This window comes from Balaenoptera physalus, assembly GCF_965194825.1.
Source record: "Balaenoptera physalus genome assembly, chromosome: 1".
NCBI classification, from domain to species: domain Eukaryota; kingdom Metazoa; phylum Chordata; class Mammalia; order Artiodactyla; family Balaenopteridae; genus Balaenoptera; species Balaenoptera physalus.
The window spans coordinates 170,033,141-170,045,971 of record NC_138882.1 but is presented as its reverse complement, the minus strand read 5'-3'; the positions used below and the strand labels follow the sequence as shown (position 1 = coordinate 170,045,971).

The following is a 12,831-nucleotide window of genomic DNA, read 5'->3' as shown; positions in this document are numbered from 1 at the left end:
GCTCAGTAAGTATTGGCCGAGAAGCCCCCAAACCCTTCTGAGATGGGGCTCCTTCCATCCCCTTTGCTCTATGGTCCAGTGCTCAGCAGTGAAAAAAAAGGGAAGGTATGCGCACACACACACACACACACACACACTCACACACACAAAACATGCTCACATGCCGTTTACACAACAATAATTCCGTAGAACTATAAAGCAAATCTTTAAGAAAAAGACCATGTTTTTCCAAGGGGTAGAATTATGGGGGATTTTAACTTTTACATTATATAGCTCTGTTTATTATGTTAATTTTATAATCAGAAAAAATAAAGATATTTAAAAATTGTCGTGTGCTACTGTGTGCCAGGCACAGCATCAGGCACTTTTGATACAGCCTCCCTAACCCCTACAACATCCTTCCCAGGAAGGTCATGTTATCCCCATGTTCTAGACGAGCAGGTGGAGGCTTAGAGAAGTGAAGTGATCTGACCAAGGACACACAGATTATCAGTGACGATGAAAGGATCTGACCCCAGTATTGGAATCTGGGGTACAAAGCGATTCTGCCTGGCAGGTCCGGGAAAGCTTCATGAAGGAGGTGATATCTGCGCTGAGCCTGGAAAGCTGAGTAGGACTTCTGTAGGCCTGGGTTCTCAGCCAGGGGTGATTCTGACCGTAGAGGACATTTGATGAAGCCTGGAGACATTCTTGGTTGTCAGAGCCTGGGGTGGGTGGTGCTACTGGCATCCAGTGGGTGGAGGTCAGGGATGCAGCTAAACATCCTGCGATGCATAGGATTGCCTTGCATAACAAAGACTTATCTGGCCCCAAATGTCAATAGTGCCAAGTATGATGTAACATACTAGAGCTGTCATTTATCGAGTGCTTACTATGTGTCAAGTTCTGTACCAAGTTCTTGCAAATGTCATCTTACTTAATTCAACCCCATTATTCCCATGCTGTGAACGAGGGACCTGAGGCTCAGAGATGATAAGGAACTTCCCAAAGGTCACACAGCCAGAAAATAGGAGTGCAAGGTTTGAGCTGCCTGAATACAAAGCCAGAGCCTTTAACCTTTCTGCTCTGCTGCCTCCAGGATTTATAATAAATGAAAAAAGCTCCAGGCCAACTGCTAAGCAGCGGGGTGTAAGGAGACTCTGGCTGACCCAGGAGTCTCCTCTGGCCTCAAGGCCTTGGGAAAGTTTCCCCCCCACCCTGGGGCATTTCCCCATCTGTCAAATGAAGTTTGCATCAGGCGATCTCCAAGGCCCTGCCGGCTCTGAGTCTGTTATTCTCCAGGAGAGGGGTCCAAGCCCAGGCTCCAGGAGCCCTGGGGACAAACCACCAGCTGCTGGGAGAGGAAGGGGTGTGATGGGCAGGCTCAGCCTCATTTCCAGTGCATAACTAGCTAATGAGCCCCACTTCCCCATGAAGAGAGGGCGTGGGGTGGTGAGGGTGGGGAGTGGCTTGAACCTCACCCAGGAGCTTACTTCTCCAGGGGGAGGCATGTTTCTCTGCTACTTTCTTGCCAAGCCCAAAGGAGGCACCAAAGCAAGGCCTCCTGCTCAGGTGAGAGGCAGGTCTGGGCATTTGCCCAGCTGGGCACATGAGTTCTCAGAGGTAGAAGGAGAAATAATGGGAGCACTTGCTGATCCAGCCCCTACCAAGTGCCAGGCATCTCAATAGCAGGTTCATCTCAGGTCAGCCTCATGAAAATCCTGGTAGGAAAGAATCATCCTGACCCCGGTTTACAGGCGAGAGCATCAAGGCTTCCATGAAGAGATGTGCTGATTACACAGACAGTGCTAAAGGAAGGTTTGGAACCCAAGTGTGACTGACCCCAGGACAGTACACTAGAGGGTAAGTGAGTGGCAGTCCTCTTTTTCTTTTCACCCAAGAATGACAGTGTTTCAATAACGTTGGGGGAAAATATATGTTCAATTTCTCCTGCCTGCCCCAGGTCATGGAATGGACTGAAAAAAACCACAACACAATAATTTGGATTTGCTGGTTTGCAGACAGGGGAACCAAGCCTTGGAACACAGAGTTCTCTCCAGCTAGCAAGTCAGACAGGGAGAGGAGGCGGTGAGCAGCAGGGGCGGGATCCAGCCGGGGTCAGGCTGAGCTTTCTTGGCCGGCGCTCTCACTGTCTGGCAGTGTGGCTTTGGGTAAGTCACATCACCTCTCTGGACCTCAGTCTCCACATCTACATAATGAAGAGGTTGGGCAGATGGTTTCAGACGGAGTCCCTTCAAACTCATGACCTGCACCTAGTCCTGTCCAAGCTTCTCTCCTCCTCCCTGTTTATGCGATTTCATAGACGGGGAGATGGGTGTACCAGTGCCTGGCACAAGGGGCTCTGGGGGTGGACGGTCAATGCCAACCTTGTGCAAGCTCCCAGAGCCCCCAACTCTTGCTCTCCATCCTCAAACAGCCAAACTGGAAGGGAGTCAGTGGTGGTTGGGGATTAAAGGGACAAGGAGTGGGTAAGGTGAACATGGAGTCATTTCTCCTAGGGCCAGGGCATCAGCTGGTGCAGGCTGGCTCACAGAGACTCATGTATAAGGGGGGGAGGTGACCCCCTACAACAGGGAAAATAGTTATTTAGCTCCTGCTTAAGGAGTCAAAAACCTTCTTCTTCCGAAGGCTCCACAGTCTGGGCCAGCTCAGGTCAGGACTAGTCATTCATTCAGCCTTTACTGATGTTCACTGTGGGCCAGGCCTTGTGGCAGGCTTTGGGGCCATAGATATGATGACTAAGAGACTTCTCTTGGGGACTGTGTGCTAGCCTGGTATCCCAAGACCAAACACACTGCTGCTAGATTTAAATGGTTTAGCTGCTAGATTTAAATGGGCTGCTAGATTTAAATGGTTTAGCTTGAGAAAAAGATTCCAGGCTTAAATAACTTTGGGAATCATTTTATTAAACACAGCAAAATGGGCTTCTTTGCTACAAGATTTCTCCAAGCCTTTAATATGCAAATATACACTGAGAATCCTCCAAGGAGGGTATAGAGAATATACTATATTTCCCAAATGTAGCTAATCTTGGAACACTATTTTTTTTAAAAACATTATACTTATTAACAGAGATTGGGAAGATGCAGCTCTAATACTATTGTTTTGGCCAGTGGAGCTTAGAGAAGGCTTACACAGAGAAGGCATTTGAGCAGGGCTTTGAGAGTTGAGTAGGAGTTAGTCCGTGAGGACAGGAAGGCTTAAGGGAGACCAATTACAGTCCTAGGCTGACTATGTTCAGGTTACCCTGCATGTACTGTTTCATTTAGTCCTCAAGATCCTGATGCGGGTGACAGAGCTAAGGAGGTCACCAAAAGTCCCTGGAGACTTCTAGAGGTCCACCTCCCTCGCTTTTCTTGAATCACCTCACCTCGGGGCCTTATTCTCCAAATCTTGAGTCTTTAAGTCCTGTCCTCACTCTCAACCTGGCCTCTACTGTGATTTAAACCCAGAATGGTCTTTACAGTATCTGAACTTGATCCCAGCCTTAGCCCCTCATACACCTCGGCCTAGCCCCGGCACCCAAACCTGCTCTCTCAGCAGTTTGCTGACACTCATTTAGACCCTCTCTTAGATTTAACCCTGACCTGCTCAGAGCGATCTAGCCCAGGTACTGCTCCCCAGGCCCTGATGCATACCTGATTGAATCCCGGGTCTTCGTGCCCCAAAACCTGCAGCTCAGCTACTCCGTATAGTCCAGACTCATCCTCGGATGGCGGCCCCACCTCCTGTCTAGCCCCGACTTTGTCCCATTCCCCATCTGTGTCTTTGTCTCCAACTCAGTCCTGAACCCTTCTTGCGTGGGTCCTGTCTGCAGGTCCAGCCCCATGACCCCTTACAGTGGCCCTGCCCTTGCCCAGCTCTGATTCGGCTCCGTCCCTAACCTTGTCCAGGCGGTACCTGGTTCAGCTCTGATCTCATCTGTCCCTGCCGTTCCACTCCATTGGTGATCTCTCCCCAACCATGGACCCACCCACCCCCCACTTCAGGTCTCTCTGAGACCCCGCCTGGTGAGCACGGCCCAAGGCCCCACCCTCAACACCGCCTCCTCGCCGCGGCCCCGCTCCGTCCTAATTCTGATAGGGCCCTGACCCTGCCGGCGGCCCCGCCCCATGGCAATTCTGACTGGGCCCTGCCTGCGGTCCAACCCTGACCCCGCCCCCGGGCCGGCCCCGCCCCCGCCCCAGGCCCGCCAAGCGGCTCACCTGCAACTCCTCGAAGGCGTCATCGATGCCCGTGACCTGGTGCTGCTCGTGCAGCGCGGGTTCATCGCAGAAAAAGCAGAGCAGCGCGCGGTCCGTGAGGCAGAAGAGCTTGACCTTGTCGTGTGCCTGGCAGGGTCGCGCGGCACGGCGTGCGTTGAGGATGGCGTCCAGCGGGAAGGCGCTGTAGCGCTCCACGATGTTGGCCAGCTTGAGGCTGGGCGCGAGCGCGGGCTCGGCAAATGTGCGCCGGCACTCGGGGCAGTCGCGGGCGCCCTGAGCCTCCTGCCTCACCCAGTGCTCGGTGATGCAGCGGCGGCAGAAGTAGTGCTCGCAGCCCAGGCTCACCGGGTCCTGGTAGATGCTCAGACAGATAGAGCAGAGCAGCTCGTCCTTGAGGCTGCACGCCATGGCGCCGGGGACGGCGGAGAGGGTCCCCCAAGATGCAGGGGGCCGGCTGGAGAGCGCGACGCTGTCGGGGGCAGCACCTAGGGATGGGTGCGGGGAGCAGGCCCGGAGAAGCAGGAGCTACAGGAGAAGGAATGGGTGCTGTCTGGGAGTGGGGTAAGGCGAGTAAGAGGTGCGGGGTAGAGACTACCCGGGAAGCGAGCCCAGGAGGGTGGTCTCGAGGCAGTGGGTGACCCGGAGCGATGGGTGCTGGAGGGAGGGAGCCGTGGGTGTCTGAGGGAAGGTGCTCCTAGCAAGAAGCGTCTAGGGAAAGGGGCAGTCAGAAGGGATGTGTGCTGGGAAAAGGGGATCTAGGAGGGGGGCGGAGGCCTTGGGGGGGCTGTAATACCGGTATGGGTGCGGTGGGGGGAGGGGGAGAAGCTGGGGATGGAGAATTCAGCGGGAGGGGGAAGCCAGGCAGAGCCTCACCTCGGCTGTGCCTGGCAGAGGAGAGGAAGGCTGTGAGCACGCTCAGCTGCCCGATCCCGGCCCCAAGACCCGGCCCCGCGCGGCCCCTTACCCCCGCCAGCTCATCGGCCACTGCTCCGGTCCGAGCGCAGCCTCTCAACCCGGAACCAGCCGAGTCTGAGTAGCCGGCGGAGGTGGCTCCCTCCCCGCCCCCGGGGGCGGGGCCTCAAGGACTCCGCCCCCGCGGCGGGCGGGGGAGAGGAGGGCGTGGCCCGGCCTGCAGCCAGCTGACCCCCTCCCCGCCCCCACCATTCTCCAGCTCCCAGGGGTGCGAAACCCAGCTGTTCTTTCAGGGTGTGCACTTGGAACAACATCCAGGTCTTGCTTGGGGTCCCTGCGGCGGATGGGGGCTGGGGAACAGCTAATTTGAGAGGATAACGAATAAAGGAGGAATATCTTGTTGGATCATCAATGTGAAGATTTGGGAAAAATATTTTGTATTAAAACAAACACGGATATGTTGTTTAATCTGCATAGAATACAACTTTTGCATAAAATATAAAGATAAAACTCAAGAAATACCCTGCTTGCTTAGAGCAATTTCAAGTCCCTCACACTCCTAAGCCCTGGGGTCCCATTTCCTCTTCACTTTCTTAAGGAGTGCTAGCTGGAGAAGTTGGAAAGCCCTGGCCCTGACTAATGTCTGACCCAAGGAGTTATCTCCACTCAGCAGACATTTCTGGAGTGCTATATGTGGCCGGTGGAGGTGGAGGGGGGAGGAGGGAGCAGGAAAGAGGGAGAAAGAGTAATAGGAGACCTTGACTTGTATGCCAGATGGAGAGGGGATAAGGGATTTCTAGGCAGAGGGGGCAGCATGTACAAGAGCATGGAGGCGTGAAAGGGGAAGGCACATTTGGGGAAGTGCAAGTGGTTCTCTACTGTTGGGGGTGGGGTGGGAAAGGGGCTAGGGTGAGGTGGAGGACATTGAGGGTCATGGTGATGGATTTCCTGAAGGCATTGGGCTTTCAAGCAGGGGACTGACCTGGTCTGATGTGGGTTTCAGGAAGCAAGGAGATGCTCATTATCCCATCAGCAAGATGAAGGCAGGGACGCTTTCTGATGTGTCTGCATATGTGCAGCGCTCTTTGAACAGTGAAGGTGTGTCACTGAATAACAGTAGCAAAGATGTGGATTTCAGGAAGACTGCGCACCAGTAGATTACCATTGTCATAGTGTCTGCAGGAGATGAGACCTGAACTGGGGCCATGACAGTGCATAAGGAGAGAAAACCAGGGCACTGAAAATATAGACACTACGAAATTTTGTAATGGATTGAATATGGAGTGAGAAAGAAAGAGGCATGAGGGTGGCTCCCCCAAGTTTCTGGCTCCTCCAACAATATCTTCACTGGAGTTAAACTTTATTGAGGCACAATTTAAGAAAAAGCTTGAGGTTTATGCCTCTGCTATTTGTGTGTCCTCCATCACATCATTACCTGGTCCATGTCTCCATCATTGCCAGAAACAAGTTGGTAGCTCATGCAGCAACCATTCATTGACTTTTCTTTGCAGTCAGAGCCTTGATTTTGTTCAGGTGACCCCCTTCCCCATGTGACCAAGGAATGGCTGACCTCAGCCCAGCTCTAGCGGTAAATCCCGTTTGGTCCAAGTCCGTCATGGTGGTTGCATTCCTCTTACCAGTGATGGTTTGCGTTTAGACCTGTGATGCAAGTCTGGCCTGAAAAACCAGAGGGGAAGCCTGTGGCAGGGAGGTGGCTTTTGCAAAGGGTCTCTTCCCTTTCAAAAACAGTCTGCCCCCTTGGCTGGATGTGGATGTGTTTGGTGGTGATACTTGGAATTGCTCCCAGTCCCAGTTGGCTGAGGACGCAGCCAACACGTGACAGAGGTGGGGAGAATCCTGGGGAAGAGGAGCTAGTGCACTGATGCAGAGCCTAGACTTCTGGATATATGAGATGGTCCATCTTATTGCTTAAGCAGGTTTAATAGCAGTGTGCTGTCTCTTGGCAAACATAAGAATCCCAAATGATGCACTGATATGCACATCCAATTTTTTTTTTTGTAAAGAAGGCAGGGTCTAAATTATTGAAGCATTTGAAATGAAATGAAAAAAGGCTTGATGATGGGTGAAACAGTGGGTTTCGTTTAACTCAACATGTAATCCATCCTCCTCTTCTATGGCAATATAGTACCTGGAGAACTGGCTAGTCCACCAGACACTGCATTTTCCAGCTACTCTTGCAGTTCAGTGTGGCTTTGTGACTAAATCTTTTCCAATAAAAAGTAAATAGAAATAGTCCTTAAGGCTTTTGCTCTTCCGTGCTCCATTTCCTCTTGCCTCGAGGTGAAACACAGATGTGTAAGGAACCCAGCTTCAATAATGCTTCAAAGAGGCTGACAGAGCAAAGATAAGGAAGGAACCTGGGTTCCTGAATGACTGCATGGAGTGGAGCCACCCACCAACGTGGACTAGAGAATGAGAAATAAACTTCCATTTTCTAGAAGCCATTGTATTTGGGGGCTCTGTTGCTGCAGCTTAGTCTACCCCATGCTACTCTACAGCTGTTTTTAGAAGAGGCTTTGGTACTATTTTATGCTATTGTCTAAATCCTTTCAGTAGCTAAGTTCCTCTTAATATCTAGCACCAATATCTTCTGAAGTGTAGAGCACAGTTTTCTCTGGCTGAAAGTCACAGTCTCTTGGACCCTTCACAATACTTTCCAGCTTTTAGTCTTTTCACCTTTCTAGCTGTTGCTCTTCTAAACTTACCCCATCTCCATTAAGATGCTGAACGCTACACTCCCGCAGACTACTGGTTATACTTAAGTTTGACAAGTCATTGCCCTTTCTGGATCTGTTTCCCCAACCTGACGCGGTTGAGGGGTCTGAACCAAGACTTCATGACCCTGACTGCAGTGTATGCCACCCACTTCTATTCATCTCTAAAAAAAAAACATCAGGGGTTTAAAAAAAGTTTTTTTCACAGCTATCCAAGAGATGTTGTTGAGTGAAAAGAAAAAGGGAGACCCAAATACACACAGATACACAGACATGGACATATGCAGTCCTACCCATGCTCACAGGCATTATTGTGTATAGCAAAAATCTGTAGAACACTATAGCAATCCTAAGCGTGTTTATCTGTGGGCTAGGGTAGGGGGAGGACTTTAATTATGACACTGTATAGCTCTGTTTGTTTATTATTTAATTTTATAATCAGAAAAAATATTTGCTGTACAGCAGAGACTGGCACAACATTGTAAATCAACTATACTTCAACTAAAAAAAAAGAAAAAAGAAAGACAGTTGATTCTCATTATTCATGGACTCTGTATTTGCAAGTTTGCCTACCCCTCAAATTTACTTGTAACCCCCAATCAATACTTGAGGTGTTTTCACTGTCATCTGTGGACATACACAGGCCCAGGGTGGCAAAAATTTAGATTGCCCAACATGCATGTTCCCAGGACAGGTGGAACCAGGGGACGTTCTGCCTTCTTCTTTCAGCTCTCACATTGTCAACTTTTTGTGGTCTGTTCCATGCCACATTTTTCTCACATTGGGGCTTTTTTATTGGTGATTTTGCTGTTTTAAAATAACCCCCAAGCGTGGCACTGAAGTGCTGTCTAGTGTTCCCAAGTGCATGAAGGCTGTGATGGGCATTGGGGAGAAAATATGTGTGTTTGATAAGCTTCACTCAGGCGTGAGTTATAGTGCTGTTGGCTGTGAGTTCAACGTTAATGAATCAACAACATATATTAAATAAGGCATCTTTAAACAAAAACACACATAAAACAAGTTTATGTATTGATCGGTTGACGAAAATGTGGCCAGAGGCTCGCAGGAACCTAACGTTGTATTTCCTCAAGGGGCGATGATTCAGTATTCCCTATTTCAGTCTCTGCAGCAACTTAGTAGAACATAACTACATGAATGTCGAGAGTCACCTGTATTTAAAGTTGTGTCTAACAGCAGCCATCAATATGAGGTACCAACCCCCATGCCTCCTTCTGTCCAGGTAACATTGATTCAGTCCCGTCCAAGGGGGAGGGGCAAGACAATGAACATGGATTGAGCCACTCCTGTGTGCCAGACACTGCACTAGGTGCTTGGTGTCCGTGGCTTTATTTAATCCTCACAGCAGCCCTCCAGAATTGTCATTTTTCTCCCCTTTGCAGATGAGGAAACTGCAGCTCAGAGGAGTGACGTGACTTGCCTAAAGCCAAAGCAAGTAAGAGGCACGGGCTTCTCCACCCCCAGCTGCTGGAGAAGATCCCCCAGTTGTGGACCTTGGAGCTGGGCCAAATCTGGGTCCTTGGCTCCATCCAATGGTCTTTATAAACCATCCAGCTAGCCCCCCTTCCTCTGTCCCTTCCCCATCATGCCAAACATTTGCCTGTCTCTTCAAGCCCCATAGACACACCCCTGCTTCTTTCTCAGTGGGGGACCTGGACTTCTCAATGGCCACTCCCCTTCAACCTGTCAATCCTTTGTGAAATGACGCTGAGTGTAAAATAAACAAATGGATGAAGTCAGTGCATTTATAACTTTATTCCTCCTCACCTCCCTTCCTCTGGTTTGAGGATGAAGTTGACTTCTGTTCAAAACGAATTCCTCCACCTGGGTCTGGGTCTAATCCTCTCAGGCCTCCTCTGGGACCTGACTTCTTCAGTTCTCCCCTTCTCCCCTCTGTATTTTTGTTTCCTTCCTTGGCATTGGCTACTTGCCCTCAGCCTGTAAACAGGCTCAAGTTTCTCCTAAAACAGCCCTCCCTCCACTTCCCCCCCCTTCAGCGACCACCTCATTGCCTTTCTCTAGCCCAGCCTCTTGAAAGAATCGTCTACACACCCTCCCCTGCCATTCATCAACCATGGCAGCCTGGCCCTGCTCCCCACCACGCCACTGAACTCATTAGTAATCTCCTAATTGCCAATTAAATATAGCGGCTAATACATAGTGGTCGCTGCAGAAAAACGAAGCACAGAGACAAATTAAAAGGAACTTTGAAATATTCATGATTACACCACCCAGAAAGAACTAGTGTTAATACTTGGTTTATATCCTTATAGGCTCTTTTCACGTATTATCCATGCTTGTGCGCGCGTGTCACACACACAGGGGAGGAGGGGAGAAGGGAGAGGGAGGAGGGAAGGAGAGGGGGAGAAGGGAGGGGGTGGGGAGGGGGAGAAGGAGAGGAACACGCAGAGGGAGACGGAGAGAGATTTTTTAAAAATAGAAATGAGTTCACTCTCTAAATCATTGCTCCTTTTGAACCACATGTGTCTTTAGCATAGGTCCTTCCAGGAGCTGACCTGGAGAAAATAGTGTATTTGGGAGGTGTAAGTAACACTGCAGAGAAGTGGGAAAGTGATACAGGGAAGGGGAGGCAGCCCCCTAAGGCTGCACTATTAAGCCAGCTAGCACAGAGGGCAAGCGAAGATTTCTCCCACAGGGAAGCCCTAGGAAGTGGGATAAAACACATGCCTCAGAAGGATCCCAGCCAAAGGACAAGGGAGCTGGGCATTTATACATCACCTCTGAGCGCTGAAGCTGCTCCCCAGCACTTGTGACCTGTGATGTATGCAGTCAGCTTCCTGCAGTTCTGGGGAAAAGATCCCTCAGCCATGATGCAGATGCTGGCAGCTGGAAGTCTTGGGGGCACACTGATGGGTTTGAAGGATAAAGGCAAGGCAATGACAGTATCTGTTTCAGTCCTCCCTTGTACCTGCTCAGATCAACTTGCACCCCACACTGAGCTTCATGTCCTTCCACTGCTTCTTCAAGGTGGTGGTCAGTCACTATTTTTTAAAAAGGAAGACGATAGTAGGGTTAGTGGAACAAGCCGAAATGCCACTGCTGTAGCTGGTCCTGAGACTAAGTGATGTTCACCATCTTCCTTCTCTACCACCCATTCTAGATGCCCCTCACCTGGGCCAGCCGGGATCACTTACCCCTGCCAGTTCTTTTTTTTTTTTTTTTAATTTTATTTATTTATTTATTTTTGGCTGTGTTGGGTCTTCGTTTCTGTGCGAGGGCTTTCTCCAGTTGTGGCCAGCGGGGGCCACTCCTCATCGCGGTGCGTGGGCCTCTCACTATCGCAGCCTCTCTTGTTGTGGAGCACAGGCTCCAGACGCGCAGGCTCAGTAGTTGTGGCTCACAGGCCTAGTTGCTCCGCGGCATGTGGGATCTTCCCGGACCAGGGTTCGAACCCGTGTCCCCTGCATTGGCAGGCAGACTCTCAACCACTGCGCCACCAGGGAAGCCCCCCCTTCCAGTTCTGTAACCCCTTTCTTTGCCTGCTGGTCTCCTGGCATGAGAAGCTCAAAGTTGCCAGGAGGCACATATAATTTTAGATTTAGTAAAACCATTACTGTGTCCTCTGGTAGCAGTGTTCTCCCCTTACCCTCTGGGAACTAGGATCTCTAGTCTAACAGAGCCTAAGGATTTGGGGAGAAGAAGCATAAATTTACCAAGTGGGACACTGGGATTAATGGTGAGAAGGGCCACTTCGATGGTTCCCAGAGCTGTATAGTCTACTGATCAGGAACACAGCATGTATATATATAATGGCTATTGGCTGAAGGTATATAAATATATCGTAAGGACAGCACCTCGACCTTACCTTCTAGCTGATGCCTTAGTTCTACCTTCAAGTGATTATTCCAAGATTTTCTCAGGATGGCAGCTTCTGGTTGCTATGGCATATAGGAGGACCGGTGGATAATACGGTCATGCCCACATCCTCCATGGTCATATTATTGGGGGAATCCCATGATGAGAAATTAGACACTCCGGGAGCCTTCAGATAGTAGTGCTAGCCAAGACATTATGAATTGAGAACACAAACCTGTATCAATCCTATGAAGTCATAGAAGAATCATGGCCCCTCTGGAACGGTTGGGTTCTTTGTAATCAACCTGTCACCCTGTGGTTGGGTGGTCTCCTTCAGGGGTGGTACCGTATCAAGAGCTTGGCATCCGTCTTTGCTCTTACAGACTGGACACTGAGTAGTAGTAATGCCTAGATCAACTTTGGTGAGGGGAGCCTGTGCAGTTGGGCCACGCATGCCTTCCATCCTTGCCGCCATGGCTGCTTGGTCCACCCGCCCATTGTGCATGCTCTGAGGTGAGAGGATGGCTCATTTCGGTGGGATGAACCATGCTATCTAACTGGCTGTTCGGTGCCTCCTCCGCAGTGGGCACTGTCTGGTAGACATTGAAATGAGACCGAGATCCACACACTTTGTACCTACCCTCAGAGGTCAATCCACAAGCTTCTTCTCCAGATTTCCTTAACTCCAAGTTTTCAGTCTTGCCCTTTGCAGGTTCCTGATTAATCAACCAAACCATCACCACTGCCCAGAAGTGTCCTTAACTCAGGTCTCTTCTCCTTTTGAACCAAGATCAGAACGCCAAGGTTTATTAGCGAAGCTTTGGATCCCTGGGTAAAGGCCTTTTGGTAGACTTTCCATCCACCTTGCCTCTGATGGTTAAGTGCTGCCGCCTGGCCTCTGCAGTTCTGGAATCCCACTGTCACACCATTAACAGACACGAGGGGGGTCCATGCGCATAGCAGCCTCCCCTACTATCCTCTTAGCTTAGAAAGGACAGCCGCCACTGGGTTGCTCCATGATGCCTTCACGCGCTCATTTCTTATTGCTCCAGTGAAAGGAGCTTGCTGAGAACGTCTCAGCTGGAGGGTCCTCTGGTTTCAGGTAATACTTTTCTTCTAGAGAGCCGACTTCTCTGAGCCTTTTG

At 50.3% G+C, this 12,831-nt stretch overlaps 1 protein-coding gene across 3 annotated transcripts in view; it reads right to left on the bottom strand.

The window, feature by feature from the left end:
- The window catches only part of TRIM62 (tripartite motif containing 62), a 36,060-nt gene extending 26,544 nt beyond the window's left edge, over positions 1–9,516 (bottom strand). The window contains exons 1-2 of one of the 3 annotated variants that reach the window (XM_082424687.1): positions 5,170–9,516; positions 4,206–4,730 (exon numbers count right to left, since the gene is read on the bottom strand). In XM_082424687.1, the coding sequence (XP_082280813.1) occupies positions 4,206–4,613 (408 nt within the window). In that variant the 5' untranslated portion in view covers positions 4,614–4,730; positions 5,170–9,516. Of the gene's footprint in view, positions 1–4,205; positions 4,731–5,078 lie in introns of all 3 variants that reach the window. The other 2 variants (XM_082424685.1, XM_082424686.1) reach the window with 2 other exon arrangements.
- Positions 9,517–12,831: the final 3,315 nt, after the last annotated feature.